General features: G+C 34.1%; 1 protein-coding gene across 1 annotated transcript; it reads left to right on the top strand.

Moving 5' to 3' along the window:
• Positions 1-24,546, top strand: LOC146138070 (phosphatidate cytidylyltransferase 2-like). The gene is made up of 13 exons (XM_083393686.1): positions 1-74; positions 2,812-2,910; positions 4,385-4,495; positions 5,611-5,664; positions 6,065-6,187; positions 6,262-6,381; positions 6,451-6,621; positions 7,061-7,129; positions 7,205-7,354; positions 7,769-7,903; positions 11,005-11,108; positions 23,175-23,274; positions 23,348-24,546. The coding sequence occupies exons 1-13, from the start codon at positions 21-23 to the stop codon at positions 23,363-23,365; spliced, it is 1,308 nt and encodes a 435-aa protein (XP_083249812.1). The 5' UTR covers positions 1-20; the 3' UTR covers positions 23,366-24,546.
• The last annotated feature ends 1,131 nt before the right edge of the window (positions 24,547-25,677 follow it).

Below are 25,677 nucleotides of genomic sequence, written 5' to 3'. Positions count from 1 at the left end.
AGATACCTAATTAAACAAACATGTCTGAAACAGAAATTAGAAAGCGGAAACTTCAAAGTGCGAGTGATAAAGAAGTAAGTGCTTCTAATTTGATATCATAGCTTCTAATTTGATAAATGTGCTACAGAATAGTTATATGTGCTGTATAAGTAATAGTTTACTATGAGTTCTCAAAGCTTGGTATAGTTTTATTCCCTCTTAAGATGGAAAATAAATTTAATGATTAAAAAATTGTGGAATTTAAAGAAGTCCGCCAATTTTTTGTTATATTTACCCCCGACGAAACAACTAGAGTCTGCTTTATCAACATGTCGACCCCTTGAATTCCTTAAAGCAAACGTCCAACAAAAAAGTCGTGTTTTTTATTGTAGTTTTTGATTAAAAACAGGGCTGCAGGGTAGCCGATTAAAACAACCTAAGTCCAACTTCAGAGATCTACTTAGGCAAAAAAAACAACAAATAGATGTTGACTAGGTATGTTCAAAGTAGAATATTGAATCCAGATGAGATTCGAATCCAATTCTGCCGTTTATTTTGGGTAATTGGAACCGATATAATTTAATGTTTTACCGCTGCGCCTAATTGCACAAACGCGTGTGGTAGGTTGGCCTGTCGCTGCGGCGACCAATTAACAGTGCTCGCTTTAAATGTAGCCTGGTAGTGGTAGTGCAGTGTCAGCGTTTTTTCGGGCGACCAATTACCGCGTCCATGCGATAAAGTTTGTCTAATAATTAAGTGTCAATCAAGCGTTATTGGGCGAGCGATCAACGTGTAATGTCTGGTGTGGAGTTCGCAATTTCCCTAAGTGCGTTAAGTTTGCAAAATTAACATACGTTGTAAAATGTGCTGGCCGTCCACAAAATGTGCTATAGGGTTACTTAAGGCCAATATTCAGCGAGGTTATGCAGTTATGCGCAGTGTAATTGTCAAGAACTCGTTAAGTCAATAGTAACTTTGTAATCTTTGCAGTACATTATTTGATTGCATAACAGATCACGTTAGTAAAAAAATAAGCCCTAAGACCCAACAATTCTTGAAAAAAAGGACCGAATTGCTTAAGACTTCTGTGTGCAGTTGTACATTGTACTTACTATTGGCAAAAATGTAAGTTTTGGCAACAACCTGGACAGTTGAGATATTACAGTTTACATAACTGCTTCAAATGACAGTTGTTAGATTTTTTTTTATTATAATGTACACATGTTAGCAAATTGTTTGGGCGATTTATTGCTGTGATTGTAGGCCCTGTAGGGTAGATTAAGATTAATCTCTTCTCCAAACAAAATCGAGGTTAAATAATTAAAATAATTTAATAAAAATATACTAGGATTCGCTATTCTGGATTCGTTATTCTAGATTCGAAACCTAGTATTCTAGAATACCCTGGGATTCTACTTTGAACATTCCTAATGTTGACTCTTGCCAACTGTGCCAATTTTGTTGAGTACCGGGCCTGGCTCCCTTTCTACAGCCTCTATTTCTCCCATGTACGTTATTAAAATAAGGGGGATATTCAGCTATCCACTCATAAGCTAGCTATGTCATATGCTGCATCTACTCACAATACATGGTTGGAAAATTCTATCACATGTTATACCATCTTTACAATTTACATTTTCTGCCTTATCAATTTAAATTTGGTAATGTTGGTTCTGCATATGTCCAGTCTTTGTTTGGTGAGGGCCACACCAGCTCTGCCAGTCTTCTGGTGACAAGCATTTTTGGGCCAAAATTCTCGGGGTTTGTTGGTCTCACCTCTGAAGTGCTGTATTCGCCCAACGAATGTATAAACAGTGGCATATTTAAACAATAAACAATACAAATAACAAGGAAAATAGTGATCCACGAGTTGCACCGAAGGAGCAAAATGTTTTGTGAGATTAAAGGCCGTTTACACTACAGCTGCACTGAGCTGAGCTGGATGTGAAATTTCTTTCCCTACAGCTGCACTGAGCTGTGCTGGGCGTAAAAATCGCTCCAAAATGTAACGTTTTTCTATAGCTGCACAGGGCTTGAGTTTAGCAAAGCGTAACTTTAAGCTAGCTGCACGGGGCTTGAGTTTAGCAAAGCGTAACTTTAAGCTAGCTGCACAGGGCTTGAGTTTGGCAAAACGTGAACCTTCGCCACAATAAAATTTAAATGCCAATTATGCTTTGCTCAGCTCAGTGTAGCTGTAGTGTTAACGGGCCTTAAGCAATACACAAAGGGGGTGCAAAAGTACAGTCTGTGGGTGCGCATATCTCCTTTTCTTACAAGGACAGTTTTTCATATATAAGCTGTTTTAAGCGAACTTGTGTTCAGGCATGCAGCTCAAAACCAGCTTAAACGCGCAAAGCAAAAAAATAGCATTTAATAGTTGAAATTGGCAGAAATTTTCAAGTGACACACAACAAAGATTCACATTCTGTTGGAAATAATAGCATTTAATGTAAATTGTTTGCCAAGGTTGTGAGTCACACATGGTAACTTGCCATAGTATGCTGATTAGACTTGCCTACAGGATACAGGAACATAGCAAAACAACCTGCTAAGAAGTTAGGGATTTTGACTTTGCATTCAACCATACCCTTGATATCATCACAGATTAATATGCACAATGTTGATATTTAGACAGATATTAGAGGAGTTGGTATAAACATAATTTGTTATGAGTCACTAAATTAAGACCTTCAGGTCTGACAACAATTACCAATTTTTACTTAGGGTTACTCGCCAGTGAATAATTGAACTTAGCCTGACTATATATATATAGTATTCTTACTGTAAACACAAATTTAACACAATCATAATCAATATTTCACATTTCTTTAGGATGATGAAATACTTACAGATTCAAGCCAAACTCCAAAAGACTCCAAGCCACAAATCTCCAAGGACGAAACACCAGAATTTATGAAAGAAGCTTTGAAAGTACTTCTTAATTTATTTTATGAATAATAATTAGATGAAATCTGTGGTGTTGCCCAGTTTAAATAGGTAATTTACCAGTTTGAAACTCTATTACCTTATATTTGGTATAAATAAAAAATGCTTGGCCCACTGTAATATATTTTAAAAAGGAAAAAGTGTCAATTTAATATGTGACCTAAAAGTTATCATGGTTGATGCAGAATAAAAATTTAACCTCTTCATCGGACAAGTGCCTGCCAATGAACACTCACCCAAAAGAGTAGGCCCCTTTGTCTGCAAATTTTCATGCTACCTATCAGGCGGGTAGCGTGACCGTTTTAAAGGGGGCTGTCCCGAATTTTCAACTCAGGGAATTCCCCCTTTTTCCGTATGATTTCATAAAATGGTGACAGGTATGACGTCATGAAAAAGTGATTGTAATGATGTGAAACAAGTATTGCCAGCAAACGGGTGTTATTATACCACAATTAGCCCAACATTTGCGCCAAGCTGTGTGCCAAGTTAGCTAAAATACAAGTGGCTGAGGGGATATAAGTTTGCCAACTGCTTACTAAACATGTGATCTTAGAATATGCTTATAGAGATTAATTTGGTGTTAACTATATCATAATCTGGGTTTCTACTTTAAACATCTCTAGTCTAGTCCTTATTTGTGACCGAATAATTTCTTAAAATGAAGTTACACTTTCTTCTGACACTAACGTTATACTTCATTCCTTTTGGTACATAGCTTTAAATGTCCTTAATGAGAGTGAGACTAGCAAGCTTTGAAATTTTATCTGAAGTACATACCTGCTAGTTGTCTACCTTAGTACTTGTTAGCTGATGGTCTACAAACAAGCTTTAATATACTGCTTTTCTATGGGTTATTACTTGCTAGGCTTATTTAGTTTTTATAAACCTAAAGATTAAATGAAACAAAAAATATCTAAACGAATAAAACAGCTGGTAAACTAAGGTATTTTTTGCTTAATAGATCAATGTTATGACACAAAACAGAATAAAGACCATTGCCATAATTCTGGTGGTATAAGAATTACACAAAACTTTCTAACGGCCTTGCAAGACTTGAAAAAAAAGGATAATTAATCAGAGAATACATTTAAGATGGTTAATGGATTATTGGTTAGGCTAAGAGTGTAATTATTACCTGATACTGATTATTATAGGATTGATGTCATTGTTGTTGTTTTTACCCCAACTTTGTCAAAAAAATTTATTGTCAAGTGACTGCATTTTTAACAATCTCGCTGTAATGTTTATTACAAAATTGTTAAACCCCTTAATTAACAAAATAAAGTTTGTTGTGATCAGGTTAAAGAACTCCACAGACAAAATTTAAGCCATTTCAACAACATATAAGCTAAGTTGGTTTTTGGCTTTTTTTTACAGAGTGTCCCAGTTCCTTGTTATTCTAGTTGCTTAATTTCCTAAGTTTGTGCTTTCTTAAAAAAAAATTTTATTGATGTTTTAGGACTTGCCACCAAGGTGGAGGAACTGGTGGGTTAGAGGAGTATTTTCTATAGTTATGATTGGATTATTTGCACTTTTAATTTACATTGGACCTGTTGGAATTATGATTGCCGTAAGTTTTGTTTAACTATTTTGTCTAGTATGAATAATTGTATAGTTTACTGCTGCACTGTGTCAAGTTCGGAATGTAAAAAACTGAGTTTTCAAATTGACATAGCTTGGTTAATGAAGAACCAACCTTGCTCATTTGGTTTGTGGATTTTTAGATGCAACCTAACAATTCCAGGCGGTCCCCACTAAAATTTAAGAAAAAAATGTTATTTTGAACAACTGTAGTGAACATCCAGTGACTTAATGTTTATAATTAACATCAACAATGAATTATTGAAACTATTTGCAGGCATGTATGTAATATAATGTAATAATGTTTTATTTGTTCTCAAAACGCAAAGTTTATTCTTACGTACTATAAAATCAAAATTAGATCATTTGAGTTTATCAGAAATACATACTTATTTAAATAGATGTTAAAACTAGATTTAGGGTCAAACTCGTTCAGAGTATAGCTACCATTTTGGCCAACCTAATTTTGTCCAACATTTTACGGAACAAATTGCTACACCATAGATAAGTCAGTTTGGCAGTATCAACTAATTAACATCATACCTCGGGTTTTTAGGGTGTTTTGATATTAACCCACTCATTGAGTCCTGTGTTGTGTTCACACCTATTTGTAATGACTCAATTATTGAACCACTCATGAATATAAGGTTCTGAAAATAACCCCCGACAAAATATACAACAATCGCAACCCCATCAAGCTATTGCAATATGGTCATTATATTTGTATCATGAGTAACACCTATTCAACAAACAAACATTAAAACAATTTATGCTCTTTTGCTATATATTAACTTTTTACATGATTTCCATTCAACCATATAGGTGTGGAGATAATGTAGTGCAGGTATTAACTTAGCCTCAGTTGCATATTAACACACCACTTTATTCGAAAGGAGTAAGTTTTTTAGCCCTCGTTTCCCCAAAACTAAAACCACCCTTACAACATTGGCTTGCTATTTAAAACAAATTGTATTTCTAATGGCCTGACAAAATAGTTGGACTATTCTGGTTTATTCCATAAAAAATGCCTTCCTATTTTGTCTTTGTTACAAATAGTTGTTTTAGAGCTGTTTAGGCAGAATAAAATTGTTTTATGTTTTTTAGGTAATAGTATGTCAGGTGAAGTGCTTTCATGAAATCATTACTATTGGGCATCAGGTAATTTTTGGTTCACTGTTCATTTATAGATGTGCAATTGTGCATACTAGCTAATCAAATATTATAAATAGCAAAGTAAATACTCGTAATAATATTTTCATGACAAGTGTTAAATTGCCTAATCCAAATGAAGACAGTTGTTTTTATTAAATCACCCTTTATGTAAAAAAAAAGGCTTTGTTACAACATTTTGGAGAGTCTTGGTCATTGAATTTCTGCTGCATTGTCTTAGAATAGCAAATTAGACTTATGCAACTTGGTAAATTCTCATAAAACTATAGACGGCAAAAATGTTTTCCCGTTTCAACTAAAAAAAGGGTGGATAAGCTCTTCTTATTTTGTAACTTTTAGGTTGTAGGCTAATTTGGGAGCTTATTTCAGAAAAGTAGCTTTTATATAGGTTTACAAGTCATATGACATGCCATGGTTCAGGTCACTCAGTTGGTATTTTCTACTGTGCACCAACTATTTCTTATATGGCGAAACGTTGGCTGAGCATTTTGCAACATTAATTCAAAGAGAGGTATAACATTTTTTTATTGTGGTGTTTAGTATCTTGGTGTTTACCATTTCTTAAAACGTGTTCTACTTTTTCAGGAATATTTGATTTTTTTAGCAAAATATCACCGCATGATCTCCTACATGGGATACCTTTCTGGGTTTATGCTGTTTGTATTATCTTTAGTAAAGAAGCGGTACCGCCTGCAGTTTTTCATGGTAAACCTTTAAATATTGTACTGCAACTGGCATACCTTCTCACTTACAAGAATTTATTCTGTTTTTTAGTTCGGCTGGACTCATGTAAGTCTACTGATTATAGTAACCCAATCTCATCTTCTTATTCAAAACATGCTTGAAGGTCTAATCTGGGTAATTGTACCAGTGTCTATGGTTATTATAAATGATATTATGGCCTATATATGTGGATTCTTTTTCGGTCGAACACCACTCATTAAGGTATGTGTACGAACTGTAGAACTGTACTGAACAGAAAATATAAATAGAATTTCACATTTTTTTTACTTTATTGTGTAATGTACAATATTGAATTCTCAAGATTTGAAACCCAGGGTTTATAAATTTGAACTTTATTGAGTAATTGGAATCGGTATATATATTTTTTAATTTGGTGTGTCCCAGAGTTTTTATTTTGGCCATTGTTGCATTACAGGGCCAACAGGCCATGCCCCCCCCCCCCCCATGCTACATGTTTAGCCAAACAAACAAACAAACAAACAAACAAACAAACAAACAAACAAACAAACAAACAAACAAACAGAAAAGAGGAGCAAACATTACAATTTTATAAGATATACAATGCATTGTAGCTATCCTTAAAATTTGTTAGATGGTAACAATTATAAACTAATTTGAGAAGTGATATTTTTTTATTAAGCTTTCACCAAAGAAAACATGGGAAGGTTTTATTGGAGGAGCATTCTTTACTATTATTTTTGGCTGGTTTGTAAGTTTAAATTTTGGTATTTTTCATGTTTTTTATTTTTAATGTTTATGATAACACCACTTTTATGTTGTTCAGCTCTCTGGCTTTCTTTCCCAATTTCCTTACTTAATTTGTCCAAGTGATGTTTCAACAAGCTTAGGCATTGATGTAGAATGCCAGCAAACTACTACTTTTACGCTACAGCAATATGATGTTCCATTGTTTATTCGAGTAATCTTTGGGTTGGTATGTGAATATTATCATCCATTTTTAACAAAACTAAAACAAACAAAGAAGCTACTAACCCATTTACACTTCACTATTCATATCTATTCTGTGGCCGTACTGTTGTTGTGTTTATTGGTCAGTGCGACACACGGGCTAAATCACAGATGTAGAATATAAAATGATTTAACTTGGTTCAGTTGTGATTTTAGGTATTGCCAAAAGTGGGTTTGAGTCTAACCAATGGATTGTTTTATTATATCATTACATTGCTGATTGAAATTTTTTTAATGGGTCAACTGATTTTGAGCCAAGAAAAAGTACCTATGGTGTTTATCTTAATTAAATGCCTTCACAAATTAATGAAAACTAAAAGGCTATACATCAGTTATCCCTAGTTTTAATTGAAACATTTCATATTTTTATATGTTGCAGGTTGGTATGGACAGAGCGACAGTGATGATTTACCCCTTTCAGATCCATTCGCTCAGTTTTTCAATATTCAGTTCTTCTATTGCACCATTTGGTGGATTCTTTGCTAGTGGATTTAAAAGGGCGTTTAAAATTAAGGCATGTTTTTATTTGTTTGCAGTTAGAATTCAGATACACTATAAATTAAAAGATCATGTAGGCACAATCCTTGATCCTGTTATTATGTCAATAAATTTAACAAGATTCAATGTTAATATAAGTTGCACATGCACAGACTCCAGCAAGACAGTGCCAAATACCAACCCATAGAGTTTTAAATGTTATTAGGTCAGTGCTTCTCAATCTTTTTCAGTTCGCGACCACTTTTTTTGTTGTAAGATTTTTCCGATCTAATAGAAAACTGTAACATTTAGAAATGCTTCGCGACCCTTAAATGGACCTACTGGTTGGGAAGCACTGGGTTAACCGTTCAGATCAGGGGTAGGCAACCTTCGGCCCGCAGGCCGGATCCGGCATGCCGATGTAATTCATTCGGCCCCCAGCCTCTTTGACAAATTAGAGTCCATTTTACATACTTTTTGACTATTTTAAGTACGTAAGTTCGCTTCACGCGAATGATTTTTATCTGCCCGGTTTGTTTACATTTTTATGCTGTCTTTTCAACCAAATCAGCGCTTGTTTATTGTTGCGCAGTGCAAGGCTACCAAGTGCGTCTCGGAAAAATTGAAAATGTATTTAAAAATATTGCACATGTATTTTTTAACATTTTTATTTTTCATTTTCGGCAATGTAATAGAAACTTTCAAGAAATTTAAAAGAAATGCCGATATACCCCCCAAAAAATCACGCTCGCATCGCTCACCCAGAGCATCTGACTTAAATAGCTTAACCAGACTTAGATAGATTAACTTTATATGTTATCACGTTTTCCTCAAAAGAGTCTTATTACACTTTTCATTAATAGTTTGGATTATGACGTTTGAACTCGATTTTTAAACCAAACAAACGTTTTTTTGTGCTTTGCGCTTTAGTGCCTGTTCAAACGTAGTCAAATACGTCTGAAAGTGCAAAAAATAATCCGAGGTCCGCCTGATTCACATCTGTTTTAACATTTTGATAACACAATTCTTAGTTAACATTTTGTGCGGCCCGCAGAGACCTTTCTGAGTTTGCTTTTGGCCCGTGACTAGAAAAGGTTGCCGACCCCTGGTTTGGATCTTATTTCAGTGGGTTTAGGACTTAATCTGACAGCGTTAGATCTTATTCCAACAAATTGGTATCTTATTCTGTTGTGAATATTAGGGCATATTGTGTTAAAACTATGCTATAAATAAAACATTGACTTTAATACATTTCCTTTGATCTTATTGTGTATTTCCAGATGCACACCAGACCGTTAATGGTACATTTTCTATAATATTACTTAGTTTTTTACAGGTTACACTAATTAAAAAATTATGAACAATACAATGTGTTCTTGTAAAGCTGCCTTATTTATTTTTGTATTACACTGGTCAACAGCAAATTTTACATGGAGATGTGTATTGATTCTTCAGTGTTTTGGGCACTGATTCTGAAAATGCCCTTTTAGGGCTCTAACAAAACAGTATAGGAAAGATATTTTATCAACATTCTTTTGTTATCAGAGAGTACATTTTTATGAAAGTTCAAAACTATTTCTGTTTTCTAGGGATATGTCTTTCAAGAAAAGTCTGCTTGAATTAGGACCAAAATAAAACAACTTGCTTGAGATTGATGTAGTAATACAAAATTACGGAATTGAACCTACAGTAGACAGATCTTTTTTGTTACAACAAAAAATTACTTTAGAAGAGAAGTTTAGAAGAGACAATACGCCTATAAGAAAAGCATAATAAGCTGATATTGCAGCATTTCTCTACAAAAAGTTTTACTACTAAGCCAAATACTTTATGAGCCAAGATATAGAAATCTTGATGGACCACAGTATTAGTAAAATTCCAAAGAATACACATTGTAAAAAGGTGAAATTGCGTGCTTGACTGGCATTTAGTGTATGTGTGCTGACTTTTTAGAAAATGAAAATTGCATTCTTTTCCAGTAGGTGTTGATGGGTTATGCATGTCCCTCAAAATGCATTTTCTGCACTCTAACATAAACCTCTTTCCAGAGAACCTTGGTCTAGTTGGGGAGAATAATTGAAAATACCTGAAGTTCAATGGTAATGACCTAAGTGATGTGTATAAAAGAGTTATATGTCAGATGTTTTTAGAGGCCATGTACCATAGCTGTGCGTTGTTTTCATAGCGTTTGTTTGGAAAATTCAAATTTGACGATGTCTAAAAAATGTGATGTGCTGGAGAAAAACTAAAGATATATATTCAAAATCAGGGCAAAAAATACATCAAAGACAAAAACTCACACTCTCGTTTCAATAAAAGTAAAATTTTGTTGACCAGTGTATTGTGTTTTTAGCATTCCACAGATAGTGGGTTTAACCATATGGACCTTATGCCAGAGTCCATTAGTCATGTGTATGAGTAAAAGTGGGTTTCAGGCATACAAGGAAGTTTTGCAATTGCCTTTGTGGTACTAATTCGGGGAGTTATAAGGAATTTTTAATTTGTCTCCTATAAACGCAATGTGGTCCACATCATTATTTCCTAAATTTAACTAGCCATTAAAATAAGCATGACCCTGTGTAAATCAAGCATCTCAAACACATTTCTTGTTATATAGCAGTACATTTTAGTATAATGGTTTCAGTCTGCATTTGGCACTCAATACAATTTGAGTGTGCTTAAGTCAGTTATTCTAATTTGTTACACAAACAAACAAATCATTGTGACTTTAACAAGTTTTATTCTCTCTTTGCCACCTAATTCAACCTAATCTAAAATTTCCAGCTACCATTTTTTAGAACAACAGTAAAAAGCCACCTGTTGGTGTGCGACTAGTTAAGGTTTAGAACCACTGCTTCAAGTTAACCCATGTGTTTAACATACCCATTATATGGCTTCATAGGATGGTGTTGAGTAAAAAGAAAATGCAAGCACAAATTTTGTTCACGTAACATTGTTTAGAAAATACTCACCACAGTAAGTAGACGAAAAGAGGAAAATACTTCCAATTTGTTCCAATTGACTTATTTGTTCCAATTGACTTATACAGTTCACAGTTCATACTACAGTACATTCATGTTGAAAATAGTTATTATTTCATATATGGATTATAGTAAACTGACTGTATTATTTTTTCAGGATTTCGGAGACATAATTCCTGGTCATGGTGGATTAATGGACCGATTTGATTGCCAATACCTAATGGCAACCTTTGTAAATGTTTATCTGTCAACATTTATCAGGTGACAAAATTTTATGTTGAATGTAATAAAATAAGCTATCAATGCAACAAACAGACACAAAATCAAAGTAACAGCTTTTACCATTGTTCAGGGATGCTTTTCATAAAAATTATTTTTTAAGAAATTGTTTTAACTAACCCTTTCAAAAGTATAAAGGTATTACTATAGGCATCAAACTTTTAAAATCCAAGATCGTTTTTCAACCAGTTCTTAACTTAATACTTACAAAACTAGCATGTCTTGCAACTGATTTTGCCATTACATATATTATTTTTAAAACAATGTGTTATGTTTCCTGTTATTTTGTCAGAATAACATATACTTAAAGATAATGCCTGCTCTGTCCTGCATTAAAATGACAAAGTATGATTTGTGCCAAACAGGTTAATAACTGTTGTCCTAAATCACTTGATTAGGCATATAGGTAATAGTTTATATGAGGAGAGTCCAACCCGCGGCCTCATTTCGGCCCGCCTGATGTTCATTTGCGGCCCACCACTTATTTTCACTTTCAGTAGCCTTTTTTAATTGTTTATCATCAAAGCATGTAGAAACTATCATCAAAGCATGTAGACGTGCAGTATTTGATGTAGGCCTAATCTTATATTTTTTCTGCGACTATAATCGAGTCTTAATGTCAAATTTAAACATCCATTGAACACCTGTGCTCCCACCATTGTTAAGCAAGATGTGTGTTGTTCTAAATATGTGTTTTTGTGGACCATTTTAGGGAAATATATCAGTCCAAAGGTGTGTACCATGATTCGGCATGTAAATTCAATGCAGATATTTACTTGCATATGCGCAACGAGTTCACTCTCAAAGAGCGGGTGTTTATACTATCGAAATGTTAAAAGTTGAAATGCAGCACATTCTGCTTAAAGGTTGCTGATTCAAGCTATACGGGCTGAACAGTTTGTTTTGCAATGTGGTTATCACTTAGTTCAACTAGAAAAGCATAAAAATGTAACATTTTAACACATATAAATAAAATATAAGATATGGTAAAACACAAGGTTAGTCAATTAGTTTAGAAAATGTACTGTTTTATAAATACTGAAATTAAAGTCAGGTTGCTATACTTTAAAACCGGGATGTTTAACCTTTTAGTACAATGGACCGCTGTGCCAAGCTATAAATATTTTAAATTTCATGAAAAATGCCTACATAAAACCTAAGGCGAATGATCCTTTGGGCAGATGGCCTCAAAACTACTAAAGATGAAGTCATTTAGCAATTAACCTAAAAAACATCCACTCTTCTTGAGTAAACTCATGCTTAAATATGCAAATAAAATACAGGCTAATTAACATGTCATGGTATGATACATTTGGCACATACCCACAATTTTTTTCGTATAAAACAGGCTAACAAATGTTAAAATGAAACATTTATACAATGACTACTCTTTTTTAAACTGTAAAACAGGTTTATTTATAGCTATTCAATTACAAAGCAATGCAAAAAAGTAGAAATTTTTTTTTCTGGGGAAGGATAAATTATTTTTTCCCAAAATTTTAGCCTAAATCTGAATTTTCAAATTGACGTAGCACGGTCAATACTGAACCAAACGTGCTCAAATTTGTTTTGTGGGTTTTGTAGACGCAACCTAACAATTCCAGGGGGTCCCCACTGAAATTTTACAAAAAAGTTTTTTTTTTTAACAACCCTACTACACATACCCACAATTTAACAATGCTTAACACTCACACTAACACTATTGGGTGCAAAGTGTATGATGGCTGTTAAGGTGCACCACAGTAGTTGCTACCATTGAACTATAAAGTTTCGGCAAACAATGAGATGCTGTCAAATACTGCGCAGTGTACCTGTTTTGATGATATTCTAACAATTTTTCTAAAAAAGATCAAGTTAAAGTGGCGATAAGTGGTGGGCCACACCTAAAACTTTAGGTCACAGCCTTACAGGTTATACATCCCTAAATAGTTTTATTTTAAATTAACTGAACATTTGTTGAAGTCCACAGTCAGTACTCAAAATGGTTTAGATACAATCTGCAATTTTCAATTTTAGTAACCTAAAATAATATGTTAACTTAAATAGTTACAGTTATAATTTTCTGTGAATTTTAGTTTAAGTTGTTGTCAGGACATAAACAAAAATTAAAATTCCCATACTATTGTAATTGTATGTTTTAAATTAACCAAAGTTGTTAAATAAATTGTTTACTATTCCATTTTAAATAATCAAAACACTACAATTGTTACTTCAGCATCATTGCTGATAGTTTACTTGGTGATTAATCGTATGCATAAGTAATAAACAGGAAATGATGTAATATTAACCTGTGCACATATACTTTATGTATACTTAAAGGTTTTGGCATACAAGTTATTTATTCTAATGCAAGGCTTAAGTGTTTGTTACACTGTCATATAAATTTAGTGGCATTATTAAGTAAAGTTCTTTTTTCCATTAAAAACACCATTTGTCCCAAAATTCCATGAAATAAGACCAAATGTTTTTAACTTTTCTTGCCATTAACCACCTGGATTTAAAGAAAGTTTGCAGGAATTTACGCCAAAAATGAACTACTCACTCCCATGCACCAGCCATAGATTTTAGCGTTTTGCTTCATTTTCAATTATCAACCATTTACTAATTTTTTTGGTTTGCTGGTAAATCGATGTAATAAGAAACTTATAACACATGTAGCAAAACAGAGAATGCTGCCTAAATTTAGACTATTACACTACAAAAATACTAAAATAAAAATAAGTGAATGCCCTATTCGAATAATTCAATGTCCTTGCATGTTATTAACCAGCAACTCAAACCAAAGAATAGTGTTCTTATATTTGTCCCTCATCAACTATCATATGGGTGATTTAACTATTTTCTCTTAAGATTTGATTTTACATTAAAAAGTTTATTTTTTTTTGTGTAAACACATTGTTGCAATTTAATTGGTAATTGCTTTCTGCTCTGTATTTATGCATATTTATTATGTGCACATTAATGTCAATGTGTGGCCATTAAATCACAAATTTTCGGCAAAACAAAAATCTTAAATTTTCTAAATCTTACTTGTCCAGTTTTAACAAAATCTTTGACTTTTACGACGAGTAAAACATTTTGGAATGTACACTATTTCACTAAGTAATTAACCATACTTGAATATCTTGTAATCTAATTTAATAGCTAATTTACACAATTCTGGTAATGGGTCATGTCTCGTCCTTATTTTATTATTGTTGCACGCCACAAGACAATGATGCAACATCTAGGACTCTAGGTCCAATGAAAGATTTGTCTAATAAAAGGTTATACAAAAGCTTTGGTTTTAGACAGGCCAATACTGTTGATAACATCTGTTGCATGACTAAGCGAAGCCTTTTGAATTTATATGGCTTGGGCAGTATGGCAGAAAGCTAGCGACTTGGTGACTATGTCGGCCGAAGAATCAGAGAGAAAACTGAAGGAATTGGTTAAAAAAAAAAAAATTATATATGTTTTTTAATTTTTTTTTTAAAGATCAATTTTCCCAACAAACGTTTGCTTATTCTACACATATTCAATCCAATATTTATTTAAAATGCTGAATATTTAGGAACGCATTATGCACTAAAATTGACAGAAAATAATTTTTTTGTGCCATTTTGAAAACAGTACGAAGCACGTTGTTTAGCAGGGAAAGCCAGTGTTTGGCATATAGATTGTTTATTAGTTAAAAAAGTACTAAATTTCGATAGAACTGTTGTCTGTTTACAGTTTTACTTGATTTGGCAAATACTTCTTTATTAATTTAAATAGACAGGCATTAACATGGGCATAACAAGGATGTACTAGACCAGGGGTGGGCAAATGTATTCAATGGAAGAGCCATTTGTAGAAAATACACATATCAGAGAGCCTCAAAATTATTTTAATACAAAAACGGTAAATAATGCAAGCTTAGCAATAATAACAGAATTGTAATATACAAAACAGTAAATTAACACAATATTAACTAGACGGGGGTGCGGTTGTTGTATATTTTATCGGGGGGGTATATTTTCAGGGTTTAGTGTATATTTATAAATTTTTTTTTTTTTAGGGTGGGGTGAGGGGGGATTAGGGGCGTTATAAATAGCGTTACCTATCAGGGTTGCTTTCACATATTATTAATTTGACTTTGGTTTGTGGTTTAGTATAAACGTTGCCTGTTCTTTTATTTCCTTAACTTGTTTCTGCAAGCAAAAACAGATATGGGCCGAAAATCACCCGCCCTAACTTATGTCTTAGATACGAAAGGGGTAGTTGCCAGGGTTCACTTTTTTATACGTTAGTTTGGTTAAGACTATGCAAAATTAATTTTAGAATTGTCTGCAATCAAAATTTTTTTTTTTTGATTTTTGCCGCTTCAAAACAAAATTTATTTTTCCAGAAACAGTGACAAACTGGCACTTGACGCCTGAAAGCTTTACCTTTAAGGAATTTTCAGGCTTTTTTAACTTATGATTCAATCTGGCGACATAGTTCACAAACGCAATATAAATGAAGTTTCTAGCAATGCCTCCCTGCTTTACGATGGGTGAAACTTTATTTTATACTGGCCTTGCCTCTTCTTCATGTAATACCGCGATAATAAATTAAAATAAGGCAAGGTATTTGGGAAATGACCAAGAAATATATTTGATAAATAGAATATATGTAGATAATGCGTGCGGCCATGTTATTAAATTTTGACGAGGTAACTTGTTTAAAAAGCAAATATAATAATTCTCTAAAAAATTATTTAATTTGTTTAGGCCTGGTGTTGATATGTTTGATTAGAGTAAAATGCGCAACAGGTGCAAATAGAAAGGCGTACACTGCCACCAGATTTCGCATTTATATTTGCGGCAGTAAAATATGTTGTTTTGTAACAGTAGTAGGTTATTTTACTAAGTGAAGCCTCTTTCTTAAATGCAAGTCGCACGCGCCCAGTTTTACTAATGCAGCCACTTCGAACAATGAATGTTGCACGCGCGGGACAATGAAGCGCAGCATGATGTCAGCAGCCACTTAATCCAGACTTGGACAACTAGATAATTCTAGTTTTCTAATTCATTGAATTAGAGCAAAATGTGGCTAATTCTACTTCTAATCTAATTTGCGAATTGCTTGTTTGCTCTAATTCTAGTTCTAATCTAATTTCGATTTTACCAAAAATGCTACTTTGTCCAACGACATTCTTAGTCTCTCAGTTTAAACACAGAATTTCAATTAAAATTTTCTGGTTGGAACGACTTGTATGTCATTTTTACAGTAATTTTTTTTTTTAAATGCATACATATTTACCATTTACGTTCTTATAGGAATAAATTGTGATTAAATTAAATTGGTTGTAAAAGCTAAATGTGATTCTAGTTTAAATTTGATTTTTTAGGAATTTGGTAATTCTAATTCTAATCTAATTTGAAAAAAACTCAAAACGATGTAATTCTAATTTTAATCTAATTTGGAAAAACTGAAATGCTCTAATTTTAATTCTAATCTAATTTCAAAAATCTAAAATAAATCTAGTTGTCCAAGTCTGACTTAGTCCCTTCGCGAGTTGAACCAAGGAAGCAATATAAACAAATTCTGTATCAAGTTTTTCTGCCGCTAGGTAGGAGTAGATAGCTACAAAGAGCTAAATTGATGACGTCACAATATTTTAGGTTTTTTGCCCCCCAATTAGAGGCGCCTAGGGGTGCAGCCTTGTAAACCTTTTCATCGCACCTTACCACTCTACGCCATGTCTGAAAATTTGAAAATTCAACGATGTATACTTTTTCTATAAATCTCCGGACACAAAACGGTCTGAAACATGGGATAGCAAACCAAAAAAGAACTAGACGGGGGTGCCGTTGTTGTATATTTTATCAGGGGGTATATTTTCGGGGCTTAGTGTTTATTTTCATTTTATTTTCATTTTTTTTTTAAATTGAATTTATTTTTTTTATTTTTTATTTTTTAATTATGATTGTTTCATATTCATTTTTTTAATTATTATTTTTTATTTTCTATTTTATACTTCTTAGTTTTTAATATTTTGTATTTTATATTGTGTATTTTATATTATATATTTCATATTTTGTTTTTCATTTTCCTTAACTTGTTTCTGCAAGCAAAAACAGATATGGGCCGAAAACTTCCCCACTTAACTTATGCCTTTGATGCATAAGGGGTTCAAATATGGCGTAGTATTTGGGGAATGATCGAAACATATATTTGATAAATAGAATTTACTTAGATAATGTGTATGGCCATTTTATTACATTTTAGCCAGCTTGTTTGAAAAGCAAATATTATCATTCTCCTAAAGACTTTAATGGTTTAACGCCTATGGTTTGCAATACTTTTACTTGGTAAATTTTTACCATGGCTTGGCCGAGCAATCACTGTTAAAACAGGCTTTAAATCTGTAGTTTCAAACAATATGAAAAACATTATTATGTTATCAATACGCAAACTATTAAATCGAAAGTTTTGCTACATGTTTAGGCCTGATGTTGGTATGCTGGTTGGAGCAAGATGCACAACAGGTGCTAACAGAGAGGCGTAGACTGCCTCAAGATTTCGCATTTAAACTTGCGGCGGTAAATACACCCTATTGACACTTAATTATTAGGCGAAGCTTATCACGAAGTAATTGGTCGCCCGAAAAAAAGCTAACGCCGCATTGAAAGCAAGCATTATAAATGAGTCGCCGATATTCTGCTTTGAACATCTCTACTCGCAATGCTTCCCTTCGTTAATTGTACGGTGGGTGAAACTTTATTCACGGCCTTACCTCTTTGTGTATTACCGCGACAATACGATGAAATACGATTTGGAGAATATTGGAAAAATCTTATTTGGACAATATTTGCTATTTGCACCTGTTCTGTATGTTACTCCAATCCAACATATCAACACACAATTATAAGTTGTGTATAATAATATAATAACTTATGGCTTTGAAGCGAAAGGGGTTCAAATATGGCGTAGATTTTGGGAAATGATCGAAACATATATTTGATCAATAAAAATTTACGTCGATAATGCTTACGGCCATGTTATTACATTTTGGTCAGCTAGCATGTTTAAAAAGCCAATATTTTCATTCTCTCTAAATGATTTAACGTCTATGGTTTGCTATACTTTTTCCAACTTTTACTGGGTAAATTTTTACCATGCCTTGGTCTGAGCAATCACTGTTGAAACAGAGTTTAAATCTGTAGTTTTGAGCAATATGCAAACACGTTTATGCGCCTAATAAGCCACGTTTTATATTGAAAGTTTTGCCAATTTAAATCCAATAAACGGTTTTTCATTTTCCTTAACTTGTTTCTGCAAGCAAAAACAGATATGGGCCGAAAACTTCCCCACTTAAAATATGCCTTTGATGCGAAAGGGGTTCAAATATGGCGTAGAATTTGGGGAATGATCGAAACATATATTTGATAAATAGAATTTACTTAGATAATGCATATGGCTATTTTATTAAATTTTGACCAGCTTACGTGTTTGAAAATCAAATATTATCATTCTCTTAAAGACTAAAAATGGTTTAACCCCTATGGTTTGCTATACTTTTGCAAACTTTCACTAGGTAATTTTTTACCATAGCTTGGTCTGAGCAATCACTGTTAAAACAGGCTTTAAATCTGTCGTTTCAAACAATATGAAAAACACTATTACGTGCCTAATACGCAAACTATTAAATCGAAAGTTTTGCTAGATAAGTTTAGGCCTGATGTTGGAGCAAGATGCACAACAGGTGCTAACAGAGAGGCGTAGACTGCCTTAAGATTTCGCATTTAAACTTGCGGCGGTAAATACACCCTATTGACACTTAATTATTAGGCGAAGCTTATCGCGAAGTAATTGGTCGCCCCAAAAAATGCTGACGCCGCATTTAAAGCAAGCATTATAAATGTGTCGCCGATATTCTGCCTTGAACATCCCTACTCGAAATTCTTCCCTCCGTTAATTGTACGGTGGGTGAAACTTTATTCACGGCCTTACCTCTTTGTGTATTACCGCGACAATACGATGAAATACGATGAAATACGATTTGGAGAATATTGGAAACATCGTATTTGGAGAATATTTGCTATTTGCACCTGTTCTGTATGTTACTCCAATCCAACATATCTACACACAATTATAAGTTGTGTATAATAATATAATAACTTATGGCTTTGAAGCGAAGGGGGTTCAAATATGGCGTAGATTTTGGCAAATGATCGAAACATACATTTGATCAATAAAAATTTACGTAGATAATGCTTACGGCCATGTTATCACATTTTGGTCAGCTAGCATGTTTAAAAAGTCAATATTTTCATTCTCTCTAAATGATTTAACGTCTATGGTTTGCTATACTTTTTCCAACTTTTACTGTGTAAATTTTTACCATGCCTTGGTCTGAGCAATCACTGTTGAAACAGAGTTTAAATCTGTAGTTTTGAGCAATATGCAAACACGTTTATGTGCCTAATAAGCCACGTTTTATATTGAAAGTTTTGCCAATTTAAATCCAATAAACGCAAGATTTATTTATTTATGACGCCATGTTATGACGTAGCTTTGTAACGTCGTCGTTAAGAATGCGTTAAACTTAAGCTTTTTGTTGTTGCGGCCCTTGTATAATTATATTTGCTTAGACCTGGTGTTGATATGTTTGAATGGTGCAACAATTACAACATGTGCTAACAGAGATGTGTACACTGCCTGTAGGATTCGCATTTAAATTTGCGGTGGTAAAATATTTTGTGTTGTAAGAGCAATAGGTTTTTTTACTTAGAGAGGCCTCTTTATGAAAGGCAAGTCGCATGTGCATAGTTTTACTAGGCAAGCCACTTCCAACACAAATGTTGCACGAGCGGGACAATAGGGCGCAGCAGGGATGCCAGCAGCCGCCTCGTCGCGACGCTAGCTGGACAAAGCAAGCGAATATGAACGAATTCTGTATGAAAGTTTTTCTGCTGCTAGATGGCTGTCGTTAGCTACAAAGTGCTAAAACGCAATATTTCAGGTTTTTACCCCCCAAGCAAAGGCCCCTGGGAGTGCAGCCTCATAAACTTTTACAAAGCATGCTGGCCTAAATAAAGAAAAGAAAAAGAGAGAAACGTTCATAAACTGTAGTCTTGGGAAACTTGGTAGACTAATTTTTATAGGAATTTTACAATTCGGTTAGAAGAGCCACAAAAAACATGCCGGTGAGGCGCAGTTTGCCCACCCCTATAATAGACCATGCTGTTTCATCTAAGGCTTAAACTATATTTTTGGCTGTTTTAATTACGTCAACGCAAAAAAATTATGCGCTTCGCGCGAACTTCGGCCTCGTTTAGCTATGGTTGTGTCTCAAAAAAGAAGTTTATCCATTCAGCCAAGAGATTATTCATACTATGGCATGTTGCACTTCACTACAGTGGTGTAACTCTAATTTACACAGGTGTAACTCTAATTTCGGCAAACAATTTCTACTAACACACGGCTGTTTTATATTAAAAATTTCTCCCAGTTCAGAAAAAGATTTTTTTTCTTGCTTTTCAATCTGATTTTAAGCTGCATGTGTACAGATGAGTTCGCCCCAAAACTGCTTATCTATGTAACAGTCTTAAAGTAAGAAAAGCAGACAGGTGCACCCCCCAGTGCCCCAGGCTCTACTTCAGCATACCCTATATGTATTTCTTTATGTCACAAAAAATGTTAACTTTTTGCAAATTCATTTACTTCTTAATAGTCACAAAACCAAAAAAACTGGGGCACATCCAAAAAAACGAAGAATTTACGCCAAAAATGCTTGTCCCAGAAGGCTGGCAAGATTCTGCCAGCCTGGCTTGTGGTACCACTAGTGAATGAAATAATTACGCTTTGGAACTAATTATTTCTCTGTGCAACCTATTTTACTTCCCTAATCCAATGCGATTGTGTGACACTTTTAGAAGAATACAAGAAACTCCTTATCTTTGTGCTGATTGTGTTTAAGGGGCCATTGAAAATATAATACACAATAAATCCTGAAATTTTTATCAAAATGCACTTTAAGTCATAACTAGGGCAATAATTTTTAAACAAAAAAACTAAAAAAAGTTTTGTTTTTGTCAAAGTTTGCTCCTATTAGAAACAATGCATTGTTGTATAAAGTACTGCATAAGTGTCTTGTCGTCATTGTTTATTTGTTTTAGATTTTTTACTAACGACAGGTCGGTCACAAATGAGTATTTTTTTATATATGGAAAACCCTAAATAACACTGGTCAACAAAACTTTTTTTTAAAGTGAGTACATTATTTTAGATTTATTTTTTACACTGATTTTGAATCTGCCTTTAGTTTTGTAGCACATTACATTTCTGAAATATCGAAGAATATGTATTTTTAAAAAAGACTCTTTAAAACAATATGCCGCTACAATACATGGCACTTAAAAATGCTTTTTAGTATTTGACTTTGGTCATTACGATATAACATGCTGCAGTAGCCCATCATTTTCTTATTCTAAAAACCTTGATACGGGGTTACTCAAGGTCAACTTTAGACCAATATTCAGCGAGGTTACGCACAGCGCAATTGTCAAGTATTGGATAAGCATGACTGGCAACAGAAACTTTGTATGCTTTGCAGTGCATTATTTGTTATATTTATGCACAATTCCAAGTTTGACAATGATTTTTTTAAATGTTGATCCTTCGATACTTCTAGTTTAAGGGCCCTTGATTCCTTCTTATAGTTTTGCTTGGCTTTTTCTGGAAAAATTTTTTGCAGAGAAATAGAAATTCACTTGAATTGCATTTTCACATTGCTTTTACAAAATTCTTCATCAGGCCAAGCTTGATATGGAGGAGAAATTTTCTGAGGGTCTACTACAGGGGTCGGCAACCTTTTGAACACAGTGTGCCAGTTTATGAATAATTTAAAAATTTTAACAACTCACGTGCGAACACTTGTTTGGTTTTGCACTGGCAACCAGGGCTCTGGAGTCGGTTAAAAATAACCTGAATCTGAGTCCGGCCAAATGCACAATTTAATCGAGTTAACGTCCGGATCAGACTCTCCAGCCTGTATTTCACCCATTTACGTAACTAAATTAAGATGGATATTCAGCAATCCACTCATAGGGCTCATGGAAAAATATGTCACCATATTCTATTCCACCTTAACAATTTACAGTTTGCAGCCTATCAGTTTCGAAATTTGGTACTGCGCATGAGCACACATCGGAATCGGGTAGTCTTACTCGATCAGTTTCGCTTTTAGCTTGGTTTCTCACTCATTCACACAAAGACACACATGCTTACTTTTAATGTAGAATGTCCTGCTTCAGCGCAGTAAACATCACGCCTCATTTAGGGCATTGTGAAGTAATACGAACGGTTAGTCGCAGGGCTGCGGAGTCGGACTCGGGACTCGAGGAGTCTGTTTGTTTTGCTGGAGTCGGACTCGGGACTCGAGTAAGACCACGTAAAACTACCGGAGTCCGAGTCCAAAATGCGCATGTGCACTACTAAATTTTTAAACTGATATGGCCGCCAACTGGAAATTGTAAAGGTGGAATATGTTTCAACCATGTATTGTGAGTAAATGGAACTATACAACCCCTATGAGTGAATTACTTAATATTCACCATATTTTGTTACGTGAATTGGCGGAATACAGGCTGTAGAGTCAGGGTCGGGACTCGACAAAATCGCACATTTGACCGGAGTCGGACTCGGTTTTATTTTCTTGGTTGTAGTCCGACTCGGGTTACTTTTAACAGACTCGGCAGCCCTGGTTAGTTGTAAACAACAAGTTTAACGCCCACAAAAAATAATGTTAATAGAATAGTAGCAAGACAGTAATTTATGACACGAATACTGCCGAATCATTTGGCGTGCCCTGAAAAATCATCTCGTGCCAGGGGTTGCCGACCCCTGGTCTACTAGAATGTGTGCATTGTTTGCCACTCCAGTTTGGTGGACATAGCTGTTATAAATGCATTATATATAACAGCTATAAAACAGGTTTATTTTTAAAAACACTTTAATATATTTTTACAAATAGTAGAAAATGTTTTTATGCACAGTACACAGCATCTGATTTAACATACAAAATTCTACTTTTTATAGGCTTACATCACCAAAAAAACTTCTCCCCGTTATAACAGCTATGACCCCGGTTGACCAGCTTGTCCTTTTCAAAGATTTTCGAGAATATTTGACAAAACAGGTATGGTTAAAATATAAAATGTTTTGGTCAAAACTATCATATTCTTGTTTTTTTAAAGCTAAATTTTTTTTAGGGATTGCTCGTCGAGTAAATTACAGAGATTTGAATTTGACTGTGGATTTCTTCAATGAAGCAATTGTTTAACTGTTTGTTCCCTTGTAGTATCTGTTTGCTTGTTGTTTTTGTGTAATATGCTTTATTTTAAAATGTTTTACAATAATGTGCATATTATTTAATTTTTTTTTCATAACATGATTGAATTATGCTTCAGCACAACATTTTCTTTGTTATTTCTGCTAACCAGGACCAGTTTTACGATATTTTTCGTGTTCTATATGACAATTTTAATCATTACTGTCATTTATACCGTTTAGTGGTCAATTAAACTGCTAGACATGATTGTTTAGATTTGAACAAAAAGGCAAATATATCATATTAAAAAATATTATTTTAATAACAACCGCTTGGTTAGGGGTTTTATATTTTATCCCAATAGTATTAATGTAATTACATAATTTTTGTTTGCTTTCAAAATAACTACCAAGTTTTGAACTTGATATTTTTATTCAGACAGATTTTTTTTTGTTGATGTGGTCGTATAGCATTTTTACACTGTTTTGTCTCGTTATGAAGCTCTTTTTATTGATTTCCTGCTGTGGTGGCCGATTTTTTAAAGGTTGGAATATGATGACCGCTAAGAACTTTTAAAGAGACCACAACGACCCAATTAATATTCCAGTGCTTCTCAAACCCGTCGTTGGCATGACTCCTAAATAATACATTTTAAGCTCATTATTGCTAACGTCAAAGATCGAACTATACAAAACTTAGAAAATCGAAAATCAGTTTGTTTTGATGTTATACGATAAATATATTTCTCTACTGTACTATGACCGTGGCAGATTTCTTTATTTGAAAGAATTTTGATTAATTTGGTAATGTATTTTATTCGCTTACAAAAAATTCAGTGAAGAGAATTGGGTCGCCAAAGCTTTGCTGTTATTATACTTACGCTTAGCGTTTGGGTCGCTGCGAAAAAACGGTTACAAAATAATAGACCAACTGCTAATTCGTTACTGTAGTTACAGAAATAGGCTATTTTTGAAAGCCTGTTTCATTTTTTGTACAGTGCACACGAAGCACTGGTTGTGTGAATATATGTATAAGACTAAACTCTATAAAGTATGTTCGAATATTGGCACTTACAGCGCCTAAAGCATGTATTGTAGATCAATAATTGGCTGTGATTTATTCGCATAACGCCCTGCAATCAGTGGCGTATCCAGGGGGGGGGTCGGTTTGTTGTCTGCGTTAATATCAGATGTTGGTGTAAGACTGGGGTCGGCAACCTACTGTATCGGGCCCTTCGCCGCCTCTTTGACAAACTATACACGAGTTCATTTCTAATACTTTTTGACTATTTTAACTACGCAAGTGCGAAAATTTTTCGCGCTTCGCGTGAATGATCTTCCTACGTCCCATTTGTTAACGTTTTGATGCTGTATTTTGAACTAGATCAGCGCTTCTTTACCGTTGCGCCGTGGAAAGCTGCCATTTGCGTCGCGGACAAACCGGAAACGTATTCAAAAATATTTGACATACATTTTTCAACATTTTTCATTTTCGGCAATGTAATAAAAACTTGCAAGAAATTTAAAAGAAACGCCGTTATACCAAAAAAAAATCGCGCTCGCTTCGCTCGCCAGGTGCGCCCAAACTTCAAACGGTTATCAAACGCTGAACTAAATTAACTAACTATTAAAGTTAGACCGTTTTTTTCGAAATAGTTTTATATGTCGCGCTAATCAAAAAAACACCCGGGAAAAACGATCTCCGTTTAGTATTGCAGATGGCGAAAGACGTGCTTGTAATATAGCCTAGTCCCGTACATGGATTTACCAAAATTAATCACACATATTTCACGGTCTTTCTTTAGTTTTTCGCCTGAAGTTAACGATTGCACACGGTTTCGCAGCTGGCGCCTGGTAGGATTGTCGATAACGCACGTGTTCGCTTTCCGTCTAAATGTTCGCTTTTGCTGGACGTTAATTGACTGTTTCGGATGATTTTTTTCTTGTTTATGACGTCATTAACATCGCTATTTTACGACGTCCTATCCGTCACTATTTTATGACGTCATTAACGTCAGACGAAAAAACAACGGGGAATTCCCTAAGTTGAAAATTCGTAACCCCCCCTTTTTGAATTTCTGGATACGCCCCTGCCTGCAATACAGAATTTAAAAACATATGTTTTAGCCGGTAAGTGCTACCGTAAATTAATTAAAGATCCGTATATAAGTGGTTTTCTCATTTGCTTAAATATTTTGTTTTTAGCGAAAGTCAAAACGAATTGTTTACCTAAAGCAATTTAAACTCTGAGTCGATTTGCAGTTCGCCAGCA

The sequence above is a fragment of the Ascidiella aspersa genome, chromosome 7, assembly GCF_963924565.1.
Source record: "Ascidiella aspersa chromosome 7, kaAscAspe10.2, whole genome shotgun sequence".
In the NCBI taxonomy this organism is placed as follows: Eukaryota; Metazoa; Chordata; class Ascidiacea; order Phlebobranchia; family Ascidiidae; genus Ascidiella; species Ascidiella aspersa.
The sequence above is the reverse complement of the archived record's forward strand: the minus strand, read 5'-3'. Positions and strand labels throughout refer to the sequence as shown.

Coding starts and splice junctions, on each gene's coding strand:
- LOC146138070 (XM_083393686.1), top strand. CDS start 21: ATGTCTGAAACAGAAATTAGAAAGCGGAAACTTCAAAGTGCGAGTGAT. Junction 7,130..7,204: donor CTATTATTTTTGGCTGGTTT/GTAAGTTTAAAT, acceptor TATGTTGTTCAG/CTCTCTGGCTTTCTTTCCCA. Junction 7,355..7,768: donor TTCGAGTAATCTTTGGGTTG/GTATGTGAATAT, acceptor TATATGTTGCAG/GTTGGTATGGACAGAGCGAC.